This window comes from Nelumbo nucifera, chromosome 3, assembly GCF_055504915.1.
Source record: "Nelumbo nucifera cultivar China Antique chromosome 3, China Antique-T2T, whole genome shotgun sequence".
Taxonomy (NCBI): domain Eukaryota; kingdom Viridiplantae; phylum Streptophyta; class Magnoliopsida; order Proteales; family Nelumbonaceae; genus Nelumbo; species Nelumbo nucifera.
The window spans coordinates 9046554-9071587 of NC_142651.1; the positions used below are offsets into that span (position 1 = coordinate 9046554).

At 38.4% G+C, this 25034-nt stretch overlaps 1 protein-coding gene and 1 long non-coding RNA gene across 2 annotated transcripts; both read left to right on the forward strand.

Annotated features, from left to right (window-relative positions):
• LOC104593177 (iron-sulfur cluster assembly protein 1-like) lies at positions 1-8288 on the forward strand. The gene is made up of 3 exons (XM_010252921.3): positions 1-576; positions 1091-1145; positions 8029-8288. Exons 1-3 carry the CDS (start codon positions 282-284, stop codon positions 8186-8188), a joined length of 510 nt encoding a protein of 169 aa, XP_010251223.1. The 5' UTR covers positions 1-281; the 3' UTR covers positions 8189-8288.
• Positions 8289-15697: 7409 nt separating this feature from the next.
• Positions 15698-16957, forward strand: LOC148800945 (uncharacterized). The gene is made up of 2 exons (XR_016083710.1): positions 15698-15888; positions 16217-16957. It is a non-coding gene; the product is annotated as an uncharacterized LOC148800945 (long non-coding RNA).
• The last annotated feature ends 8077 nt before the right edge of the window (positions 16958-25034 follow it).

Genomic DNA, 25034 nt, shown 5'->3' on the forward strand with positions numbered 1-25034 from the left:
TTTGTCCATTGATTTATCGCCACCTGGGCTGGTTGTTGCACCTTACATCATCCTCTCCACTCCAGTCTCCTCTCTCCTTTCTCCACAGCAGGTCCTTCGATTCCTTTTTTCTTCTCGGTCGTAAAAAAAAGGGAAGGGGCGAAGGGCATCATACATCTCAACAACACCGCCTTTTCTTAATTTCTTCTCTAAAGTTATCTTAGCTGCTGCTACTGCTACTGCTGCTTCCAGAGAACTAGAGAATAAACAAAATACAGATTTTAATTTGGGTGGATAATAAAATGCTGAGGCTTGGTTGTAAGAGATTTCTAGGGTTTTCGAACCAGAGGAACCAGACGCTGCCACAAACTCTGCTGCGTCTCTACCATGAGAGGGTCGTCGATCACTACAATAATCCCCGCAACGTCGGATCCTTCGACAAGAACGACCCTACGGTCGGGACAGGCCTTGTCGGTGCTCCTGCTTGCGGTGATGTTATGAAGCTTCAAATAAAGGTCGATGAAGAAACTGGGAAGATTGTCGATGCCTGCTTCAAGACCTTCGGATGCGGTTCCGCCATCGCTTCTTCTTCTGTAGGTTGGTATTACTTTTTGGGTTTAGTTAGGTTTTCTTATGCACGATTTAACTCTACAGTGTTTTTTTTTTCTTTTTCCATTTTTGTACTTTAGGAATTGCCTAGGATTTTTGTTTTATATTTATTCGCCTGATCTTTTCAGATGACTGTTTGTTTTGGTTTTCCTAATTAGGTTCCCTGCTTTTCTAGGGTTTCTATTTCGCATTATACTTGAATTGGCTATTAAATTTGGTTGAGAATAAACAAAATTCAATTGAAATGTGTAATGACATCATCGCCTTGATTACAATAGCATCTTTATTTAAAATTTCAGATCTTTGTGTGTCTATGGTTAAGGATTGATATTATCCGATAAGATTGTATCAGGACTCACAAGGAGCAGTAGTTTGACACTAGCGATATTATTCGATAAATTGCAATTTTTGCATAGACATTTTACTTCCGTTCTCTAGTAAAGTTATGGTGCAAACCTTATGGTTCTTGCAATGACATCTGCTGTTGAATTCTCATTTTCAGCTACTGAATGGGTAAAGGGGAAACAAATGGAGGAAGTCTTAACCATAAAAAACACGTAAGCTCTTCTTCTGGCATCTCCTTTCGTTTTCCCTCTTTTAGTTCTTTTTCCCCCCTATTTTTATGCTATGAACTCTAATTATTTAATCGCTTCACTTGATGGATTCTTATCCTGAAAATGTGATGAGTCAATATTTATGATTTGGTTTTAGCATGTATTATGTACCATTGGAAGTTTCAAATTTAATTTGACATTTATGTTTGTTGGTTGTTCTGTCTGATGGTACTGTGTTTGGTCATTGGTGGTAGAAGTTCCTGACCTTGAGTTGCGTTTGATATCTGCTTAATATTCATATGTCTAGCTGTGATACTTTTATGTATGTTTTGGTAGTCACTTAGTTCCCCTCATTATGTTCTAATTGTGCGCTCTTACTTCCTTAAGGATGGAATAAAATTCCATAACCAATGACCTGAGCCCTGTTGGATAAACGTTTGCTTTTAAACTTTTGGTTGTGGAAAACAAATTTGAGCCAAAAAAGTTTGTAAGCGTTTGCTAAGAATTACTTTTGATAACACTATGGTCTGAAGCCAAAATAATTTTAAGCCCCAAAACACAAAGCCCAAAATTGGGGCTTTGTGCTTTTGAGCTTTAAAAGCACAAAATCCTAGTCAAAAGTTGATTCCATCAATTTCACCATTTCTAGATTAGAGTGCAACCCATGATTTTACTTTGCTTGCATCAGTCTTCTCTGAGGGACTGTTCTGGCATTTCATGTCTGCAAATAGGAAAATTGTTTCTACATGTTTCAGCTTATAGGGAGGAAGTGTGTGACTTCTAACCAAACAAGAAAGTAAAGAGCAGAAGTTACTTCTATCTTCAACATTCTAGGCCCACTTTTCCAATAAATCCTCATTACATTTAATAAACAAATGAAAGACGGTGATTATGTCCCATTGAAATCTAGTGAAGAATCATTATTAAATATTTTTGCTTAGTACCTGCAAGGTCCAATTGCAAATTGTATTTTATTACCAATGACATGAAAGACCAATATCCTAGACTAAGGCTTAAAACCCAATTCTAATAAGAGAATTGTTACTTTTAGGCATTTGTAAGTGAATAAAGAGTTCAATTCTTAGGCTAAGCTATATAACAGGTGTATGATAGAGTTAATATAGGGAGAGCTTTCTTTTATACATACATATATGTATTAAGTTCAATGTTGAACCATGCATTTTGACTTGTGGCTTGGTTAATTTAATGTTAACAATCTGACAAGCAGTTTATGAGTGTTTTAGGAGGTTTAGAACCTGGATGTTAAAAAAGAATTAGTGTTGTTTGAGTTTTAAGTGAGAACTGGGGTTTAAAATTGATTTCTTGGTTTTCTTTAAAACCTTGAGAAGTCCAATGTGTATCATTTCTTGTTCTTCTCAATCTGATACATATTATAACCCTTTGAGAAAATAAGGGTTTCACAATGGAACCATGAGAATGTATTTATGTATATGGTGGTGCATTTGTTTGTTTTTTGTTCTTTGCTTGATGTGATGATTTATCAGTTATAAAAGAGTTTCAGCACCAGAGTTCTGCTTTGTTGCTGAACTCCAAGAATCTTTGGGATTTGTGTTTTGCTGTTTCCCTTGGAGTGGAGGGTACTATAGAGGTGTTGGCCTTTTCACCCAAAGGCCTTGTAGTACTATGTTAGTGTGAGTTTCTTTAATAAAATTTTACATGACCTTCCTCTCAAGAAAAAAAGACTGCAGAATACTAATTAAATTGGAGACAGTCTTGTTGAAGATACGAGGAAAACCATTGTTTCTACTCAACTCTTGTCTTGTGGTGGGTTTTCTCTCATTGATTACCATAATTCAATAATTCTTTTGCTACTTTCTGAGGGTCATCTAGGAGTTGGTTGCTTTTGTTAGATTTCATTGAATTTTCTGAAGGGAAGATCATAAAAAAAAAATGCCAGGATTTTATGTCCATTTGATTTCATATAGCCTGGCATTGGATAACGATCTATTCCACCACTAACTGAGCATGACCTGGTTTCTGTAATTCATATGCTTCTTATTCCCTAGACAATCCTTATATTGAGGCAAAAATTTCCATTTTCAGTAGTATATAGGGAATAATTGGGGTCTAAGCTATGATTGGCTGGAAATGCTATCAAAATTAGTCTCTTTGTGATGTTGTGAATGCCAAGACCCCCTAGTTTCCTTGAGGCAGGGACAGGTCTTTTCTTGGGTTCTCTTAGAGTGATGACCTCTATTGGTTTATTAGGCATTGCCTAGTCTTGTCTAAGGTTGTTATTGGCTTCTCTCAGACTGATGACATGAATTGGCTTTTTTCATGTAGAGTGATTTACCGGTTATTGTTGGGTAGATTTGTGGATGAGAGAAGTTGGTGAGGAGACATTGCCACTTTGATCTATATCTGGCATCTAGAGTGAAGATATTGTTTAGATGGATTATGAGATTAGTTTCCTGCAGACATTGTAACCACTGCTTTGTATTTTTTGGGTGCTGCGGTTCCATCTTTACTTAGTCTTGTCTTTCATCATTTTTTTTTCCGGGTTTACTTGTTAATTTTATTTCTGCATCTTTTCTATTGATAAATCTTCTTGTTTCTTTCATAAAACAGGTCTAGTCTTGCATTGTTACTATTAAGGTCCTCATATAGTTGCACTGTTAAGAATCGGTAGATAAATATGGGCATTGTCTTCTGTTATGCACTTAAAAATAGAGTTCTAAAACATCAATATATACACAGACACACACAAAACATGGATTCGTGGCAGCCTGGGCGTTCAATAAATGGCATCCCCACGAGTGACCATAAAGTGTGTGTGCAAGGTCATTCATTGTTTACACACGTGATATTCTGTTCCAACGTGCGACTCTCCTACCCTCTTCTCTCAGTTTGTCTTTCCTGTTCTACCACTCCCCTCCCCTGTCTCTCTTCCTGCCCTACTTCTCCCCAGTTCTCTCTCTTTCTCATTGGAACTGTAGACTCCCAACAACGGCTCCTAGGTCATTGTAGAAGAGAGCCAATGTACATCGGGGGTGTTCCACACGATGGTGACAGTACAGGAAAGTGCACTCTTGCCAGTGACAATCTCCAATCGGTAAAGGTACTGAAATTGGCATGCGTGTATGGCTGGATGGAGTCCAAAAGATTGGAGGCGTCAGCGCCCAACAAGTTGGATTTTGAAGCATCGGGGACGGTACTGCCAAGCGGATTAGTGCTAACGAAGTTCGAATTAGTGAGGATGGAAGCGAAAGCCTGTGTGGGCTAAAGTGGTCCCAAATGATGGGGACGAAGTAGGAATTTAAGAAGCAAGTTTGGGTAGAGAGAGTTGGAGATGTTGGAAATGAGGTTGGCAGGAAAGTTATTGTTGGGAGTGTTTAAAATGTTGATAAAATCGGAATGCAGGGCGGGACAACGGAGTCGGGGCTGGAGAGGATAAAATCATAAAAATGGTACACCAGCGAGGGCCGACCGAGTCCAAATCAAGAAGCCTGGTAAAAAAAATAGAGGACTTGGAAATGGGGTGGACGAAATTGGCATCAAACCCGATAGTGCTGCTGGAGTTAGAAATGGCAAGGATGAAATCGACAAGTGAGAGTGGGTGAAGGAGTTTGGATAAATTTCAGTGTACATCTCTCGAAGGAGTGGAAAAGTTTTGGATTTCTGGATTGAGTATTTTTACTTGGAGTCTTGCTATTAGATAAATTCAAGTGGTGCTTCACTACTCATTTCTTAATTTATCGGTGCCAGAGGTATCAACTTTAAGCTCTCTTTCCTTCTTATTGATTATATTTTTTAAATGTATAATTAATTTTGGTTGTTGTCATTCAAATATGACTGTCAATGGGTCAGCCCAAGGTTCAAATTATCGGAAATGCAAGGTGTATCGGAAAGACAATTTTAAGAGACGTATTGGGATACATATAGATACGGACGAAAGATTAAGATAGGTATAAATATGTTAGGAAATTCAAATATATCCTAAAAATATATTACTAACAATAATTATAAGTTTTAAATGATTGTTAATAAGTTATTTAAATGTAAAAATCCATATTTACAATCATTTAATTGTAAATAATTACAATTAATAACTGTTGAAAATGTTGGAATAAATAAAATGTGAGAAAACAAAAAGAAAACTAAAATATGAATGTATACATCAATTTTCAAATAACCAATATAAATGTTATCTGTGTACATCAATTTATATTAATATTTGTTAGTATATAAATTTTACTAATTAATTCCAGCATTTATTAATAATAAATATCCATTAATAAAAGAGAAAATTTACTCAAAAAAAATAATGCATATGACCATAACAAACAAATGGGTGTGGCCTAGTGGTGACTTATGGTTGTTAAAACCTAGTGACTATGGTTTGAATCTTGCCATTATTTAATGTTTGTAGTTTATATACTAACAAAATGAAATTAATGAGATAGGATCATTAATCAGCGGAATTAATGAGAGAGTATCATTATTTAGTGGGATTAATAAGAGAATTTGAGTTAGGCGCTAAGATTCAAATTTAAATTTAAAGGAGTAATTGACTAATTAATGAAAGAAAAGTTAGAATTAAATATAGAAGTAATTAAAGAGATTAATAAATGAAGGGCACCCAAAAAAATCAAGTGTATTGGGCTGTATCAGACTCGGTCCCGTATCGGCTGATACAGAGCTGAAACAGCCCGTATGGGCCTGTATCGGTGTGGTACATGCAAAAAGAAAGGGAACGGATGATTTTTACACGCTTCGCATGTCAGTCTCTTGTCGGAACGATACGTATCGGCCGATACGGCCCGATACATTGCGAAATTTTGTACCTTGGTCAGGCCTACTCGACAGACCCGAAACATCTGAACTGTATAAAACAGTTCTGGTTCTATGATTAATATCGGTTTGGGATTAGTTTTGGCTGTCCTGAATCGATTATATATACTATATGTTTTACAGTTTTATATACAAGTACTTGTCTAAAGTCATAATTTTGCTTTAAAACCTAAAACCCTCAAATCCTTTACCCTCTGGCCTTTTTACTCGTCAGTTGTCACTTTCTCTTTCTTTCTCTTAGAAAGTTTCTCAAGAATCACCGACTCTCAGACCTCACTTCTCAGTTCCTCTGTTTGGACTTTTTTGCCACTTTGGGCCGGCATGGCAATACTTGAAATTACTAAATCTATTAGTTTAATATTTTGTTGAAATTAAGATATTTTTAATATAATAATTTAATAATTTACTATGTTACTACAAAAATAGTGATAAAAACTAAGGTATTTTTATCATTTTAATATTTTATTGAAATTATTAAAATTTTCCCTCACCTTTTTTCAAGCAAATAGTTTTAATTTACATTCGACTTCCACAATTCCACTAGCCCCTGCAATGCAGGGGCCCCTCCGCTAGTAAGAATTCTAAATTTGTCAGATTGAAATGGGAAAAACAGTGGCTAATGTTGATTTTGTATGGATCTCAGTGAAATATTGGAGTTGTTTTTTCTCAGTTCTGGTTGCTAGCATTGGTTGTCTGGAATAATTCTTTGAGATTATTGAGATGCCATCCTTTTGAGGGAGGGGGTATTTTCCTTGCATGGACCTATCTTAGTGGACTTAAAGATTGTTGACTGATTTAATGTTCTTAAAAGCGTTGGAGAGATCTCTCCATGCAAGTCTTTGAGGCATAGAAAAAAGGTGCTCGCATACTTGAGTTGAGGCATATGCCTCCTGTATGTAGGTATAGAAGACATACGTTTGTATGATACATATGCTTCTATTTCATTTTATACAGGAGATATGTAATTGATATAGATTCCACTTACAGCCTTTTATTATACATTACATAAAATGTAATAACAAAACAATTAAACATAGTCTGATTGCAGAGGGCATCACTGCTTCTTGATTTTGGGGTCAAGAACTCAACTGTAGACAAGTTGATATTTTAAGCTTTACGGATGTTATATGCCTAATAATCAATTTTATATTTGAATGTGATTTGTTTTATTATAAGAAACTGCAAATGCAATTATAATTTTTTTTTCTAATTTCCCGATTTTTCTGTTTTTGGCAAATGTTCTATGCCTCGTGTTCTATTTTATGCTTCACAGTTTAGGATAGTGGAATGCCTAGTGTCATGCCTCCATGTTTAACATTGGAACGAATTATTGTTTCCTTTATAGAAATGTGTAGCACTTTACTCCAAGGCAAACATCTTCACCGTTATTCCCTTCTTCTCTGTGTTCTATTGACATCACATTTCTACCCGGGGTCACATGATTATGGACTTTAACATTAGCTATCTGACTCTTATATTCTGGTATCTGTTGTGAAAACCCTAGCTGACATTTGTTATTGCCTTATTGGATTTTAGAAAGTTTATCAGGTTCTTTCCAAATCTTATTATAAAAGCCGAAGCAGAGAAACTATTACTTGTCAATCCAACATTGTTGGATTTGTTGGGCTAGAGTCATGTCAACATGCCGATGCTAGCTAGCCCCAACCCACGAATACCATCTGAGCTTGTTGAAATATGGGTCTCATCACTAATGGCAGCTGGTCTTGTCCAGGATTATAACATTTGTTCTGATGTGTCAGTCTTCCACATGAAGTTACGGGTCTTATTCCCATCCACTGGATTGCTTTGAAACAATCGTTGTTTATCTTCATTTCAGTTCTATACTGCCATCACCCAAAAAGTAACTGCGTGCAATGGGTCCAACATCCTCGGCTAACTGGGCTAACTATCCAAGCTGTGTCTTTATTCTTTTTTTTTTTTGTTTTTGTTTTTGTTCTTGGTCGTTTAATTATTTTCTGTTCACAGTATGGGTGGGTGCTTATTATTCCAGTTCCTTTTTTACCTTTATGGTGTTTCTTGTGTCATGATGCTTGTACTTTCAATGATATTGCAGGGAGATTGCAAAACATCTTTCGCTTCCCCCAGTGAAACTACATTGCAGCATGCTTGCGGAGGATGCAATCAAGGCGGCTGTGAAAGATTATGAAGCTAAGCGAGCTAAGTTGGGGGCAAATGGTGAGGCTGCACCAGTTGAGAAGGTAGCTGATGCTTGATTAACGAGTATGCGTATAATTGACATGTCTAAAAATGGGATATGATATGCATGTTAATAATTAGCTTGTTATGATATGAATTACTTGGAACTTCTGCTTACGCATGGTCCATTTTCCATGGATTCTTTACCAATGACTTTTTCTTTTAAATTTCTTTGAAATTGGTATGAGGTCCGATGGGTCTTAGCAATAATAAAAAATTAAAAAACAAGAGCGCACATGGACATAATTTGATCGTTAGACTTCTTCCCCAGACTGTTTCTTCTTGTTACTTGTGGTGGTTGAAACAAATCTTAATTGATTAAGCTGTTGTGGTAAGAGCATAGAACCGCCTAAAATGACTGGGCAGAAGTGCAAGGGTGTTTTTTCTTGCTCTTCTGCGACAGGAATGTTTGGCGGAAAGAAAGATTATCTGGATCTGGGCATATAATGTTCGTCAAAGGTTTGAAACTGTAATACGTGGACCAAATTTTCCTGTGTCAATACTGAATAGTGAATACAGACTCCGTTACCAAAAAAAAAAAAAAAGAATACACAGACTCACATTATTAATTGTAAGTGGTAACCATCAGATCACTGTAATGGTTGACAGACGATGACATGCATCGTGTTTAGGGGTTTCCATCCAATCGGAACAGAGGTTTCTTCTAGACCAGCAATTAAGATGATCCAGAATTGGCTTCGAAAAAGGGGAAAAAAATCCAGGACAGTGAAAAAATTGGTTTGGTTGCCCACTAAACATGAACCATTAGGAGATTCTTATCTTTTAGAGTGAAGATCCAGTTTGAAGATTAGAATTGGAATTAATTATAACTAAATTATCCCCGACTCCTGAGCTTCAAATATGGTCGTCTGGTCCTATGATCCAATCTTCGAAGTATTAAGGCTTTTGTTGATTAGCATACGATTTTGTTTTCTATTTTTATGAATTATAGATAAAAAATAGGGTAAAAAGGCATAAACATATCCTAAGTTTTCATCAATTGACTTAAATATTAACCCCGCTAGATTAGTGGAACTTTAAATGTGAATTTATATTTTGCTCTTTTAACATATGAGCGTAATGAAAAGAATTTATATTTTGCCCTTTTAACATATGAGAGTAATGAAACCTTATTGTTTGTTCATATGTTTGTTACCTACCCTATGTCAGGGAAAAGTGAAAAACCTACCTTTCTTTTTATTAGATAAATTAAAATTAACTTAAATCTCAGTCCCTAGCTAAAAGTTTCTCCTCCCCATTAATATACACAACCATATCCTATAATGCCAAAATTGTATTTATTTTTAACTACTATAATCCTGGAATCAGAGGATGTTGTTGCAGCCTCCATTTTTCCCAGAAAAATTGAACAGATGCATTATCTTTTTGGTGGCCTGGTGGATTGATGGGGATTAACATGGGAGTGGGTAGCAGGAGGATGGGGAGAGCATATCACTGCAATCGACCTCTACTGTTGAATCAGAATTTAAATGGTTGGGTCTCATTGATCAATCTCAAAATCCATGTTAAAACTTATCTTACCATCTCTTGTCAAAGGTTGGAGGGGGAGAAGTGATGATCTGTGATACCTCAAACCTTATTAGGATTTATCATATTTTTGGTTCTTTTTCAAAAATTTAAAAGAAAATAAAAGGTAAAAGAGTTACAAGGTATCTTTAAGTCTTTTATCCATAAAAATATTTAAATACCTAGGCTTTACATTTTTGGTAAAAGATGAAGGAGAATTAAAAATAATGTCAAGAGTACAAATTTCTTTTCTTTGGCCATTCATGTTTCTTATTTCCTTTTTATTTGCACACTAGAGAATGACCCCGTACTAAGTACAGGGTAACTAAATGTGTATAATTTAGTTTGAAGTTTACTATTTAATTTTCAAAAATTAAATTAAAAAAATTAATATGGGTCTTGCATCTTTTAATTTGATTTAAGATATTAAATGAGAACTTATTAGTAAACAATAACATATTTTATTTGGCATTTATTATTTATCTAATAAATCTATTTTGAGTTATTTATTTTTAATAATTAAATTAGGTTGCTTCCTAAAAGTTAAATCAAGTTTGTAATTAATAAATTATTTTCTTTTTGAAAAAAATCATTTAAAAACAAACGTGGGTTTGTGATAATCTTTTAATGGGTCCCACCATTTATATTTAATAGGCTATGGATAAACATGTGTTAAGCTAATAAATAACTGTCTATTGAGAATGTTTAAGAGTGAAACTACCCATTTTTTGAATCCTATTTCTTGAATTAATAGGATGCCACATGTCTGAATGGTGGTAGTGGGCTGTGTGGGCTTTAGCAGCAACTTTTTAAAAAATGCCACATGTCTATCTTTCCAGAAAAATGAAAATGCCACATGTTTAAATTGTGGGGGGCTATAGTCTGGTAGTGCGCTATGAACTGTAGCAGGAATTTCTCAGAAATTGCCCCGTGTCTAATTTCAAAAAAATGAGAAAACCACTTGTTTGAATGGTGGTAAATGGATTGTAAGCTTCAACAATAACTTCTCAAAAAATGCCACTTGTTTGAATGGTGGAACATTGTAGCCTGAAGACCTTCTTTTTAATATATATATAATAGATTCGTTTGTTTTTTTTTAACTAATAAAAAAGAAAGTAGAAACTGTATTTTTACGGTCGCAAGCAAAAAGAAGAAAGAAAAGGGAGATGACACCATTGGCATATTGAATATAAATATTGATGAAGAGAAGCGTGTATGCTACCCCTTTGCTACAAAATAATGCACATGGCGAGCTAAGGATAATCTCCATAAGAAAGAAGGATCGAAACTACCGAGGGGGTCAAGAAAGAGAGGATGTCAAATATCTTTCTTGTTCTTTCTTTATTCTTTGTTCCCATCGCCTCCAATCTCTTCCTACTTTGGGGCTCTTCGTGACTTTAAAAGAGGGAAGCCCCGGGTGGGTATAATTCCAGCCATGTCGTTAGTAATGGCAATAGGGTAGGTTGGGTTGGATTTGATTTGGGTTGACCTTCAATCCAATCCATCTAATCCGCCAATCCATTAATGACTTGTAATATAAAATTAAATGGGTGGGTTTAACCCAAATCCGCCTTGATCCTATCCAACCCACCCAAACTCATTAATCTCATATTTATGTATTTAAAATAAAAAATTAACTCCCACTTGAAAAATTCATTAATCTCATTAATCTCATATTCGTTATATTCAAGATTTTTAAAACCAAGTTAAAAACTAAATCCATCAAGGGTCCGTTCCCGAATCGAATAATCGGCCCGTTCTGACAAAAAAATAAAAAATAAAAAACCTTACCCATTCCAATCATCCAAGGCACCACCGGCAACTACTATCACCGCCGTCTCCGCCACTGCCATCAGCAGCAGCTAGCAATGAGAATTGTGATTTGTGAAGTCTCTGCAACACCACACCTCTAAAGATCACACGCGGCCGTGCATGGAGAGAAATCAACTGGAAAATGATACAAATATTGTATGTGTGGCAGTAACGTTCATTCCTGTCGATAGTCCCATGATCTCTCAAACTGGTGGTGGTGCTGACTGCTGTACATGTAGGTATTTTCTGGGAAGGGACTAACTAGGGATTTAATGAATAATATTTTGGTATATATATAGCACCGTTAAATTTTTCTGCCTCTCATGTATACATGTGGATGTTACTGAGCCCGTAGTGCATGCATGGTGGTCACCTGGTTCCTTGATTTCTAACCTCGAACCCCTGAAATTTGTTTTGAAGGTCATATTGAGAGACGCGACAGCTCCCAGAATTCCTTTTCTCTATAACCCCATTTTCCTTTTGGTAAAATAATGAAAATGAAACTTAAACGTGACGACCTCTAATTGGCACTGAAATGCTCACCGTTAATACTGAGTGGTTCACTGTGATCTCAACTCTGGAATACGCGGTTCATGATGAAATCGAAAAGAACGAATGATTGGCGACATCTACGATTAATTACAACTATGAAGATGTACGTACTCAGAAATAAGCTAATTAAGTGCTTGTAATTCGAGAGCTCAGAACGGCGGCTCGGCTTTTGCAGCTGCTGGATAACATCTGAACTCTGAAGTCGATGGATATTGATGAAGGGAAATTTGGCCCGACCTCGCAGTTACCCAGTACGTGGCAGAAACAAGCAACTCGGGACAATAGAGCGCCTGAAGCAAGTGCCAAAAGCAAAGTCCAAGCTCGCTACTGAGCCCGAACTCCAGACCGCCCTACTAGGAGCCCGAGCTCCCCACCAAGGGCCCGAGCTCCCTGCCAGGAGCCCGAGCTCCCTACCAAGAGCCCGAGCTCCCTACTGGGAGTCCGAGCTCCCTGTTAAGAGCTCGAGCTCCCTACTAGGGGTCCGAGCTCGCTTAAGAACCCGAGCTCCCTACTAGGAGTCCGAGCTCCCCGAAAAGAGCCCGAGCTCCCCGCCAAGAGCCCGAGCTCCCTACCAAGAGTCCGAGCTCCCTATTAAGAACTCGGAGCTTCCTATGGAGAACCCGAGTTCCCTGAGCACGAACTGTACTGGGCCCCAAGCCTCACAAAGCTGACCCGAGCTGGCCCAAGGCAGCTCGGGACGCTCCAAACCGAACTCAAGACACCTCGCTCGCCACTCCAACACTTCGCTTCCGAAACACCAGGCTGACCAAACATATCCGACACCAAGGACGTCCGTATCTAAGGGCGATGCACCTGACTGATTTGGGATTTGACGCCTGACAGCCGCACTTCAAACGGCTTCCTGCCATTGCCACCAGCAACCGTCGTCACCAGCCGCAGAGATGGCTCCGACAAAAGGAACAGTGGCGGTTCTGTCCGGCCAGAGGAAATGACATCCGAACTGGCAGGAGTTCAGAAGTAATCATGCCCGATCTGACGGAAGCCTGGAAGTGAGTGCGCGAGGTGGTTATAAAAGGCTCCTACCCACCAGGAACGAGGTATGCTAACTTTGCGCTATCTGGTTTATCTTGCCTTTGAAGTATTCTAACTTGAGCTTCGGAGCCTTTACGCCGGGTTCTCCCCGGAGCTTCTCTTCTCCTTCCGTTTCAGGTCCCTGTTACTCAGTTCAGAGGCAAGATCATTGACAGCTAAGACCGGCCAGATTGTGCTTCATCAATTGGCGCCGTCTGTGGGAACGCTTCAAAAGGCCTCCCTCCAAAACTTTCATACCCTTTTCTTCTTCTTTAAAAAGTTCAACTAATGGCCTCATCCAGCAACGCCGGATGCGGCACAGAGACAAACACCACCGGAGAACAGCCCCAAGTTCCCGTGGTGTGTGTTGGGCAGTTCACCATCCCCCTCTCGGTGGATGGAATCCCCAATCTGACTACGCCACAAGCAGTGGCGCCTGCAAGCCTACCGGCCGCAAACATCCCCTTCCCTCTTCCCATCGAGGCTACTTTCACTGAACCATCCGCCGTCCCCCTGGCAGCTAGCCAAAATCGGTTGGACGACCTAATGCAATGCATGCGAGCAATGCAAGCCCAGATGCAACAGTTCCAGCAACACCAGCTTCACCAGCACCAAGTGTTGCACAACCTCTCCCAGTACCACTATCAACAACAGTTCCCCCAACTGACACCGAACCAACCACTACTTCCACCTTGCCACCCTGCCCCGAAGCCAGTCAAGGCCTCTCCGCAGGATGGGCGCCTCCAAGGAAAGGCCTCTAGGCCCCAGAATCCCCCAAACAGCCAGGCCTCGTCCCCAGGCCGGAGAGAAAGAAAAGTCATCCCCGCCTCGCGGCTCGCAGGCGGATCGGGAACCTCGCCCGCGAGATCGGCGCCTCGGGGCTCCAAACCGGAGTCCCCACTGGTGGAAAACCGATTCGGCGCACTGGCAGCAGTGGACTACCAGCATTCCGGGCCCATCGCGCTCGGCAACACGGAGGCCAGCAGCGCCAGTACAAGGCCCACTCAGCAGCGAAGGCGCCGTCGAAGTCGACGAACCGCCACCCGCGTCCTATCAGAGCTCAGAGGCAAAGGCGAGACGAGCTCGGACGAGGTAGGAGTTACCCCGATTCTCTCAGTTCCTTCCCCCCTCGCATCAGAACTCCTGGCAGTCCCCTTGCCCAGAGATTTCAAGCTCCCGCCCCTAGACAAGTACGACAGATCCTTCGACCCCAACGACCACGTGGACGCTTTCCAGTCCCAAATGCACATCGCCAGAGCCAGCGAATCATGCATGTGCGTGCCCTTCACCACCACCCTCAAGGGGGTAGCCCGCACTTGGTACAGGAACCTGGCCCCCAGATCGATAAAGTGTTGGGCTCAGTTCGTGCAGGTCTTCACTGCACACTTTGTCACCAGCAAACGGTGCCCCAGAGCAGAGGAAAGCATCTTCGGGATAGTCTAAAGGGAAGGGGAACCCATACGAGGCTACATCAAACGATTCAATGAGGCATGCTTACAGATACCTCGGTTAGACCCCGCGGTGCAGCTCGCCGCAGCAAAAAGAGGGGTGACGCACAAGGAATTCAAGTGACACATGGTAGCTAACCAGCCCACGACCGTGGCCGAGTTCCTCAAGCTCGCGGACAAGTTCATGAGGACTGAGGAGGAAATCAACCAAAGAACCGAGGGCGGAAACGAGAAAAGAAAGAGGGACGGCGAGCCCTCTAGCTCGGCCGACCGAAAAAACCCGGCCCGGGACCCAAAACCGAATCAGTCGTTCCGAGCTCCCCTGCCAGTTCGGACGGATTACACGCCACTGAACACGAGGCGGATCGAGATCCTAATGACGATCAAGGACGCCCCCTACGTGAAATGGCCACCTCGCCTAAAGGGAAATCCGAACGAAAGAAACAAGAATTTGTATTGTAGTTTCCATAGGGACCATGGCCACAATACCGAGCAGTGCAATAACCTCCGAGACGAGATAGAGGGGCTCATCCGTCGCGGATATTTAAGAAACTTTGTACATCACAACAACAATAGCAATAAAGCAGATCAGCCAGGCGAGCACTTAAAGGACGCCCCCGAAACTAGCGGCAGGCCTACCGAACAAGGCGGCCGGCGACCTCGACCTGGAGCGACCCGTGGAGCAAGGCGAAGAACGAGCCTCGCCCACAGAAGAAATAGTCGCGATCCCGGCCTCGCCTACGGACCCATCTCGCGCACTCCAGATCGGTACTTCTGTCAAAGAACCCCTACGGACCGAACTGGTAAGTTTTTTACTCCAAAATTTAGATATTTTTGCATGGTCCGCGGCCGATATGCCCGGTATTGACCCTGGTCTTATAACTCACAAACTTAATACTGACCCTTTAGTCAGACCCGTTAGACAGAAGAAACGGAACTTAGCCCCAGAGCGCAGGAAAGCGGTCGACGAGGAAGTCGAGAAGCTCCTCGCGGCAGACTTCATAAGGGAAGTCCATTACCCGAGCTGGGTGGCCAACCCGGTACTGGTGAAAAAGGCGAACGGATGCTCCAATACATTCTTTTTCCTTCTTCACCAATACATTCTTTTTCCTTCTTCCAAATCTCTGCTTATTTAAGCCTCTGTTACTCGTGCAGGTGATGACTGTGTATCCATACAGACTGGATGCTCAAATGTATACATACATAATGTGAACTGTGGGCCTGGACATGGAATCAGCATTGGAGGGCTAGGAAGGGACAACACAAAAGCCTGTGTGACAAACATTACTGTCCGAGATATCATGATGCACAACACCATGACCGGTGTCAGAATCAAGACATGGCAGGTAAACCCACCTTAATTCCTCAACTAATTGCCTCCTATATCTAAGCAACTCTTCTGTGTTGGGACTAAACTTATTAATAATTAACTACTTGAAATTGACAGATTCAAATCCAAATCCTCAGTTTAAGTTGATAGGATAACTAAATTTCGTCAAACAGAACTCACCCAAGTACTGAATGCTCTCATTTGGGAACTTAAAACAACTCTGAAAATCTGATCAAGAACTGTTACAGTTTTAAGCCACTTGGGACTAAGAAGTTTTGAGTTTCTTATTACAACTTCCAAGTTGTTGTCAGTGCTAGACCTTATTTCAATTTTGTCCTCCACAGGGTGGGTCTGGTTCTGTACAAGGAGTACTCTTCTCAAACATTCAGGTTTCTGAAGTTCAACTTCCCATTGTAATTGATCAATTCTACTGCGACAAGAGCACATGCAAGAACCAATCATCAGCAGTTGCACTGTCAGGCATCACCTATGAGAAAATAAAAGGGACATACACAGTAAAACCTGTACACTTTGCATGCAGCGATAGCTTACCATGCATAGACGTTACTCTATCCAACATAGAGCTACAACCAATTCAAGAACGTTATCACATGTATAACCCCTTCTGTTGGCAGACCTTTGGTGAGTTGAGTACTCCCACTGTCCCCCAAATTGACTGTCTGCAGATTGGCAAGCCATCAAGCAACCGGATTCAATCTGATTATGATTCTTGTTGAGCCAAGCGTAGGATATGACGGTGTTTTCATGTGCGGTTGTGAATTCCAACCCCTTTACACCATTTGTCGTTACTCACAAAGTATATATTTAGGTGACAAGTCTATGGTAATTCTTATCACTAGGAGACTACAGTGATTCCCATTTAGAGGGAGTATACAGGGCATTGTTATTTGCTAGACTTCTACAGTACAGAGCATAAAGCAGCTTCCTTGCTAGGGTGGATTTCACCATTATTTGATAGTATACAAATGTTATGTTTGCCAGATGTATAATATTTAGATTGCAACATATATTGGATTTCACCATCACTACAGAATATAGTAATAATACATGCCTGTTTTACTAAATTGATGAAAGGGTTGATGTGTTTTTCTTAATGAAGTTTTGTCTACTGATTGGAAGCCTGGCAGGATATGGCAAAGCATATCTTAATGTGCATGAAAACAATTTCTATAAAAATCCAGTAGTGCTTCTCAAGTCATTATTTGCCTTTTCTTTGAGAGCCCAAAAGAACAAAAATTGATGTTGAATGAACCCTACAAAATTCTGCTTTAGTCCTATGTATGCTAACCCGGGCTCTAAAAAGGCAAATTCTCCAACCATAATCACAAGATAATGGACTCAAGAAGATAGTGTTTGACTTAATACTAAGGATTTGGATCAGGATTGGTGGAGCTTTTATAAATAATCAAGGTTGCATTCGGATAGTAAAACATGATTGATAAGTCATGAGGGTTCTGTTAGGACTGAGTTTTAATGTTTACTGTAAAGAGTCGAGGCTGGGATGCTCCATTGGGTTCGGTAATCTTGTGGAGAAAAGGGACTCTAGTGTGGTGGTATGATGGATTGATGGATGCAAGGAGGCATTTCAGCATGCCACAAGGGAAGCTAGATCTCTGGCCAAAAGCATTATTGTTACTTTCAGATGGATCCAAAGATGGACCAATACCATGGCAAGCATTTTGGCTAGGGATGATGCAAATTGTAGGAGCTGTATTGGGGTCTAATCCCCCATCTTTGGGGTCTATGCTTTGTAACTTTCGAGATGTTATTTGTTGGGACCTGGGGAAAGAGTAGTTTAGTGCCAACCCATGTTATTGGTGTGCATATGCACCATCCTCTGTTAGAATGTCCTCAGTCAGTTATTGGGGATGGTTGGGGTGCAGCCCTTGTTACAGACTTGCAGTCTGCTAAGGACAACCGAATATAGATCCCAATAATGCAGAACCGATAAATTCAATGAACATTCCTTTATCTGCATAAGATATAGATAGCCTACATATGGAGTACTTCTTTCTTCAATGTCAAATCCCAAAACTCTCCAATATGATCTACAAATCAGCCTTTGCTTTTTCCTGCTTTGCGAGTTCTTTAATGTGATTCCTTGTGCATTATTGCTTGCTATTCATATGTAGCATATAGATTTTGCAGTGGCAAGGAGAAAAACTCATAATTGACTGAAATTTGCATAACCAAATTAGCAACATACAGGAAATATTTCTACATGGCACCTGATGAGGCTGTGCAACAGTGCAAGCTTGTACCCAAACTATGATCTTCTAAAACAACTAATTGTTTGCCTTCTTCTCTATGGATCAATCTTCTCAGGGCTTGGCAATCAACTCTTAGTTTCATACTTCTTTTCTTGGGCCTGTATAGATGGTATATCCAATACTAAAAATAAGTTATCTGTTTTATTAGAAATTCCAGAGCAGGAAAAAAAACAGTGAATTTACTAACTTTTTTCATCAGCAGCAAAATAAAAGGCATTTTAGTAAAAGTACAAGTGCAGGAAAAAACAAGTCCAGATTCCCCCTGAAAAAAAGAAAAGATAAAGAAAAGCAGGAGCTACCACAGATCCACAAGCGGCACCCCTGCACAAAAAAGGAGTACATGTAAGAAATATATAAACATAATCAACTTGATAATGGGAAGCTCAGTAATAAAAATGAGGACACTGAGAGCGACAGGGGGGACAGAGAAGATCCCAATTCCTTCTGTCCTTACTATACTGTCTGTTATAGAGTTGGCAGATACAGAAAACCCAATGGAATGAGGGGTTCACCCTTGAGATCAAAGATTTTGCCCTCTATAGCCTTATGAAATATGAATTAACGTCCAATTGACGCTATTGTAACTATGCGGAAGTCATCCTGAATGCAAGTAAATCCCCTTGTGGCTGACAGCCCATAGAAACTGATATGCTTAGTTCAATGAGAGACAAAATATCTGCTCTCGCATTGTCCTTGGATCTGTCTCGTTCTGATCAGTCTTGTGCTATCTTGAGAGGTTCCTCCAATCCCCTTGTTGGTCTTGATTACCCAAAGAGATCATCCATACTTTCCCTTCAATCTTCTGGGTTTTGCTTCATACTCTTTTATTAGGATGCGTTTACAAAGGAGTCTTAGCGGGGAAAATTGATTTTATTGCTTTTTAGAAGTCACAAAAAGTGATGTAAACAACATTTTGAATTGTTATGTTTGTCTCTTGAATTCTTTGTGGCAACCCGTTTCATAGTGGTTTGTGGTGGAACCTGATTCATATTCAGCATAGGTCCGAACCAAATTAGAAGAGTTATGTATTTTAGGGGGCGGGGTCTCTTGTATATTTAGTCTTTGTCTTGTGAGAGAAGAGTGAGACATTTGGGTGTATTTGAGGTTTAGGGTTTTCTGTGAGAGGGGTTGTGAGTGCACAATTCTACATTTCTTCTCATTGCTGATTACATAGTGTATTTCTGCTTGTTCTTCGCCATTAGACATAGGCTATAAATCGAACCACGTAAATCTGTGTGTTTTCTTTGCTTGTTTGTCTTTATCTATGTTTATCTTTTCATTTTAAATGTCATTCAAATCTGTTTTTCTTGGGTTTTCCGCAACATGGACAAGTAGCAAAAAAACTGCATTTGATCAAGCAGAAACAAGATACACGAATGCTCCATTGAAGAAGCTATTAAAAGAAACTTCATCCAAAAGCTAGTTTTTTTGTCTGAACGACAGTATATATGGGCTGTTTGAATTTACCAAACAGATCTTATGGGCTCTCTGTATGGGGCGCACCTCACAAAGAAAGAAGCTACGTGAAAGCCCGCCCAAACAATTACTTACGGCTTTTTTAAAACAAATATTAACAGTTTTTTCCCACTTATAAAAGTAATTTCCCAATAGCATAGGCTATTTAGCAAAAGTAATTTCCTAATAACACAAGTTATTTGGCAAACACAATCACCTTAAACAAAACAGGAAATTACCATTATGGATTCCACATTTTACATCGGCATAGGTTGAAAGTGGAACTTGTTTGATCTGATAGAAAATAAGTTGACGAAAATTTCTCAATCCTTCAGCTGTAGATACGCAAGGAATCTATGCATTTATAATTGTATAGATTACCAAAGTCTGTATTTTTGGATGGGTGATCAGTGACCACTAACGTGTTGCTCTTATGGTACGCATGTTATTTGTAGCAAATACTGTTTCCACTTTCTGCATTTTAATATTTGTTGAGGTAGGATGTATTCACAACAAAAGCTATCCCAACAACATTCCAACAATTATTGTGTTCGCATATCTCACCATGAAACTTGAATCCACCATGCCTATAATGTGTAAACATAGATCATGTTGGAAATATTTTTTTGTTTTGAACAGATCCAGCCCTTGGGGAAAACTTTAATGATTCACAGAATAATTATAGGAGTTTCAGAGACTATGTGCTCACAAACTATACGATTATATTTACAAGTGTAATATGCTAATTCATGAGCTCTTAGATTAAGGTCCTACTAATATTTTTTTTTTTATTCATATAATGTCAAAGTATTCCGTAAGGTTATAGGCTTCATCCTTGACGGGATCATAAAAACTATTTATAACATTCATAGAGTGAGAAAATACTGAAAGGGAACGAATCATCTTCCTAATTGCCTGCTTTAGTCCATATCCTACCTTATTTTAAAAATGCCATAATGGTGATTCATGATGTCCAACTTGCAAAAAATACACATCTATAAAATTACACAAAAATCTTTTAGTGGGCCATAGTAATCAAAGTTTTAAAAGGCTAAAGGCGTAATTGAGGCCTAATGGCCCAAAAAGGTGAGTATAAGCCTTTAGGCATTGTAAGGCGTAAGCTTCGAAGCTTAAGAATGAAATTAGTTAAAGCTTATAAATCAATAAAAATAACATATAATATACCAAAAGTTAGAATGATAGAAGACATAAATATCCATAAAATAAAAGTTTATTAGTAATAACTTTTGACATTTAATCATTAAATAAAATAATAACTAATCAATAACAATTATAAACATTTTACATTTCATGTTTCAAAATGCAAAACTCTCAAATAATTCAAATAAACAATTTAGAATAAAAGAAAAATATGAAGAATAATCCATATAATTGGATATTAAATTTATGGTCATTCAATAGTTTAGAAGAAAGAGAACAACTTAGTTAATTTGATCTATGCAAAAAAAAAGTCAATAAAAAATCCATTTGGAAAAGAAATGAAAAAAAAATAACAAACTTGAGATGCTATACTTAGAATAATTAAAAAAAAAATCCCACCTGGTATATCCAAGAGATAGTGAGAAACTAATTTGATTAGCCTTTTTTGCATTGAACTCTCCTAAAACACTAAGAGAATTTAATAGAACTTGATTTTCCTTACTGGTTTTTCATTTTATTCTTTTTATTTATTTGGCCCACAATTATTGAAATGCCTTTTCCATATATTTTGAATATAAAAATGCATAAGGTATATATATATATATTGCGTTAAATCACTAAATAATCATTGATACTTGAGGCTTATACCTTTTTATGCCTCAATCTACGCCTCATGCCTTGAAAAGGAGATTTTGTGGTTTTTGTAAAGGATAATTTTAGCTTTTCAAAATTTTGACAACTACATCATCACAATGTTTCAGGTTTCTTAGTTCATAGAGCACTAGAAGCCACTTCATCAAAGCCCTCCCAAACGGGATCGACTTCGATCAGGGCAAGCCCGTTCTCACACCCACCAGACAGCTTCGTTCAATCTTGCATCGTAAATATCTTCCATGAAATAAAGTACATAAACAAGGGGATATTCCCAATGTAAGGCTATAAAAACTGCTCGAATGAGCGTTGTCTTGACCGAAGTCGAATTCTTTCCAAACGGGCACTACTTCCCATCTTCCCCAACATTCGGCCGAGCCATTGGAGTCTTTCTTCGCCTGAGAGACTCAACACCGGAACAAAAGTGGGAAAATCCAGGAACGTAATTGCTCCTCACAGCATTTTGCAGCCGTGTATCGAAAACATCTCTCCATCAATGACATCATGTAAGTATGGGATGTTGTGAATGTGCGGATACAGAAGATTGGTGTGAGTAGTAAATCCGGACTTCCCATGAGCCCGTTTGACTAATCTGGGCTACTTCTGCAGGCCAAGCGAATGGAACGGCCCAAGCCCCTCTAACAAAGATAGTCTCGTTTGACTAATCTGGGCTTCTTCTTCAAAATGCGGGTCAAGGCCCTTTCATTCCTTAGTCAACGTTGGGGCGGTTCTGATGATGTATGGGTCTAATATAATTTTTACATTGTGGGTTTAATCTATGACGGGTCAATTAAGCAAATTCGGATTAGCGGAACGTTTTAATTATTCAGCGGGATGTGAAATTAATAATGAGGTTCCAGGTCATTTAATTAAATGTATGGCCCAATTAAGCTGAACAGGTAAAGCGTTCAGCTAAACCTTGGTCCAATTAAGCTGGCCACGTCACAATTTACATATAACAAGAGATTGAAAACATGATGAGGTGGCCAATTTTGATTGGGTCTGTCGTAGCCAAACTGAAATGCAGGGTGGAAGCTCAAGCAGCCAATCAATTCTGGGTGATTTCCTAGTTTATCAGAAATTTGGGCTATATTTTGTTCAATTCTCATTCTTTCTCATTCTTACACAAGATGAAATTCTAAAATGGAAAAGAATTGGTAAAAGTAGGCAGAATGAGAAAATATTGTTATAAACCAAACACTTTTTTCTTAAAAATGATTTTTTTTCAGACTAACAAGTGTCTTATGTTGCTCATTTTCATTCTTCTTCTTCAAAAAAAGTGTCGGTAATTACAAACCACCAGCCTAGGTCTCCAATAATCAATGTTCACCAATTGGCATAGATGTTTTGTAGAAATGCTTTCGTAAAAGTGCTTTTATAAAAGTACTTCCGTAAAAATGTTTTTATAAAAGTATTTTTGTAAAAGTGCTTTTATAAAAGTACTTTCATAAAAGTGCTTTTATACTTTCGTAAAGTGCTTTCATAAAAGTGCTTTTGTAAAGGTGTTTCTACAAAAGAACTTTCGTAAAAATGCTTCCATAAAAATGATCTTATAAAGTACTTTTGTAAAAGTGCTTTCGTAAAAATACTTCCATAAAAGTGATTTTATAAAAGTAATTTTGTAAATGTACTTGCATAAAAGTATTTCTATAAAAGTGCTTTTAGAGAAGTACTTTTATAAAAGTGCTTTTGTAAAAAGTACTTCTGCAAAAGTGATTTTATAAAAGTACTTTCATAAAAATACTTTTGTAAAAGTGATCTTATAAAAGTACTTTTGTAAAAGTGCTTTCGTAAAAGTGCTTTCGTAAAAGTACTTCCATAAAAGTGCTTTTATAAAAGTACTTTTGTAAAAGTGTTTTCATAAAAGTATTTCTATAAAAGTGCTTTTATAGAAGTAATTTTATAAAAGTGCTTTTGTAAAAGTACTACAAAAGTGATTTTATAAAAGTACTTTCATAAAAATACTTTTGTAAAAGTGCTTTCATAAAAATACTTTCGTAAAAGTGCTTTTATAAAAGTACTTTCGTAAAAGTGTTTTTGTAAGAGTACTTCTGTAAAAATGCTTTTATAAAAGTATTTTCATAAAAGTGTTTTTGTAAAAGTACTTCCATAAAAGTGCTTTCGTAAAAATGTTTTCATAAAAGTGTTTTCATGTAAAAGTACTTTTATACAAGCGCTTTCGCAAAAGTAAGCATCTATGACATCAGTTTTATAGGTAAAGTTTCCTCAAAGAATGAAAAGAGCAAGATGGGGAATGATTATTTTCATGTTGTAGGCTAATCAATTTTTGTGCCATGGGACTGATTTTTCATTTTAAAAGGAATGTGGCCCTTGGCAAGAACTTTGTAACCAAACATTCTAATGTCATTCATTCATGCTTAGAATGAGTAAGAATTAAGAGAATGAGGCCCAAAGAAGTGAACCAAGATGTACCCCAATTAACATTTTAAGATTGGTCACCTATCTAAATTAATGAATTGCAGTTATGTAGTGATATCACACAGCACAGGTTAAGCGATTTGTCCAATCCCAGTGGTAGCCAAAGTTGTTGGGAAATGGGGTCACTGAAACTTGGAGGAGAAGCTATGAGGCGTGTTTGAAGACATTGTCTTTAAATAATTTTTGAAGAATCTTGGGCGAGAATATGCAACCAGTAAAGTTAGAGAGTTTTCAAAGAAACCTTTTGTGAGACAGTAGCAGATAGGATTGAGAGAGAGATAAAGTTATTTTCGAAATTGTGTGTACAAATGCTTGATTCACGCTCCTTAAATAATTTATGAAGAGTCATGGAACAGATGAAGGTGCTGGTTTAGAAAAGGCACTTTGAATGGTCAACTTAGCGTTAAAAGTTAAAGCCGCCATTTGTGAGCAACGCGGGTACAAGCAAAGTGCGCCTCTAAAGTGCCTCATTGCGCCGCACGCATGTGTGTGCACGTGTTACGTGGTAGCAAGTCTCCATAGTCTCCTCTTTATATCTGAGGAGAGTAAATCAATTCCTATTAAAAAAACCAAAACAATTATTGTAATTTTCCAATGTGGAACAAGTTAAAAGCTGGTTTTAGTAAGAGAAAAAGCTATTTCCCAAGACATGTGTATAGGTATATTTTTTAATGTAATTGACCAATCAAACCCATTGGATTTAATCTTTAATGAAATTAAAATCCAACAAGTGAACTAGAGTACGTACGTCTAATGAAAAAAAAATCAAAATTTTAATCCAACAGCTCTGATTTAATATTAAGGGGCCGTTTGATAAGTCTTTTTCGAAAGATATTTGGAAGTTTTGATAGTTAAAAGACAGTGAGTTTTTGAATCAAGATCTTAACAACGTGAATATTGTTTGGTTAAAGCATGTCTTTTTCTCGCATGAAGGCGAGTTGAAAAAAAAAAAAAAAACTCAAAAAGCTTCATTTGGAGCTTCTTGAAAATAGTCTAAAGCGGACTTTGTGCATCTTTTCAAAGCAATGCCTTTTGAAAGGTAGATTTCTTGCAAATCAAATAGAAAAAAGACCACTATGCGATATGTCAGGTTTCTAAATAACTGATAGACCGCATGAAAAAATGCACCAAACGGAGCATAGATGATCCATCCACTGAACAAACA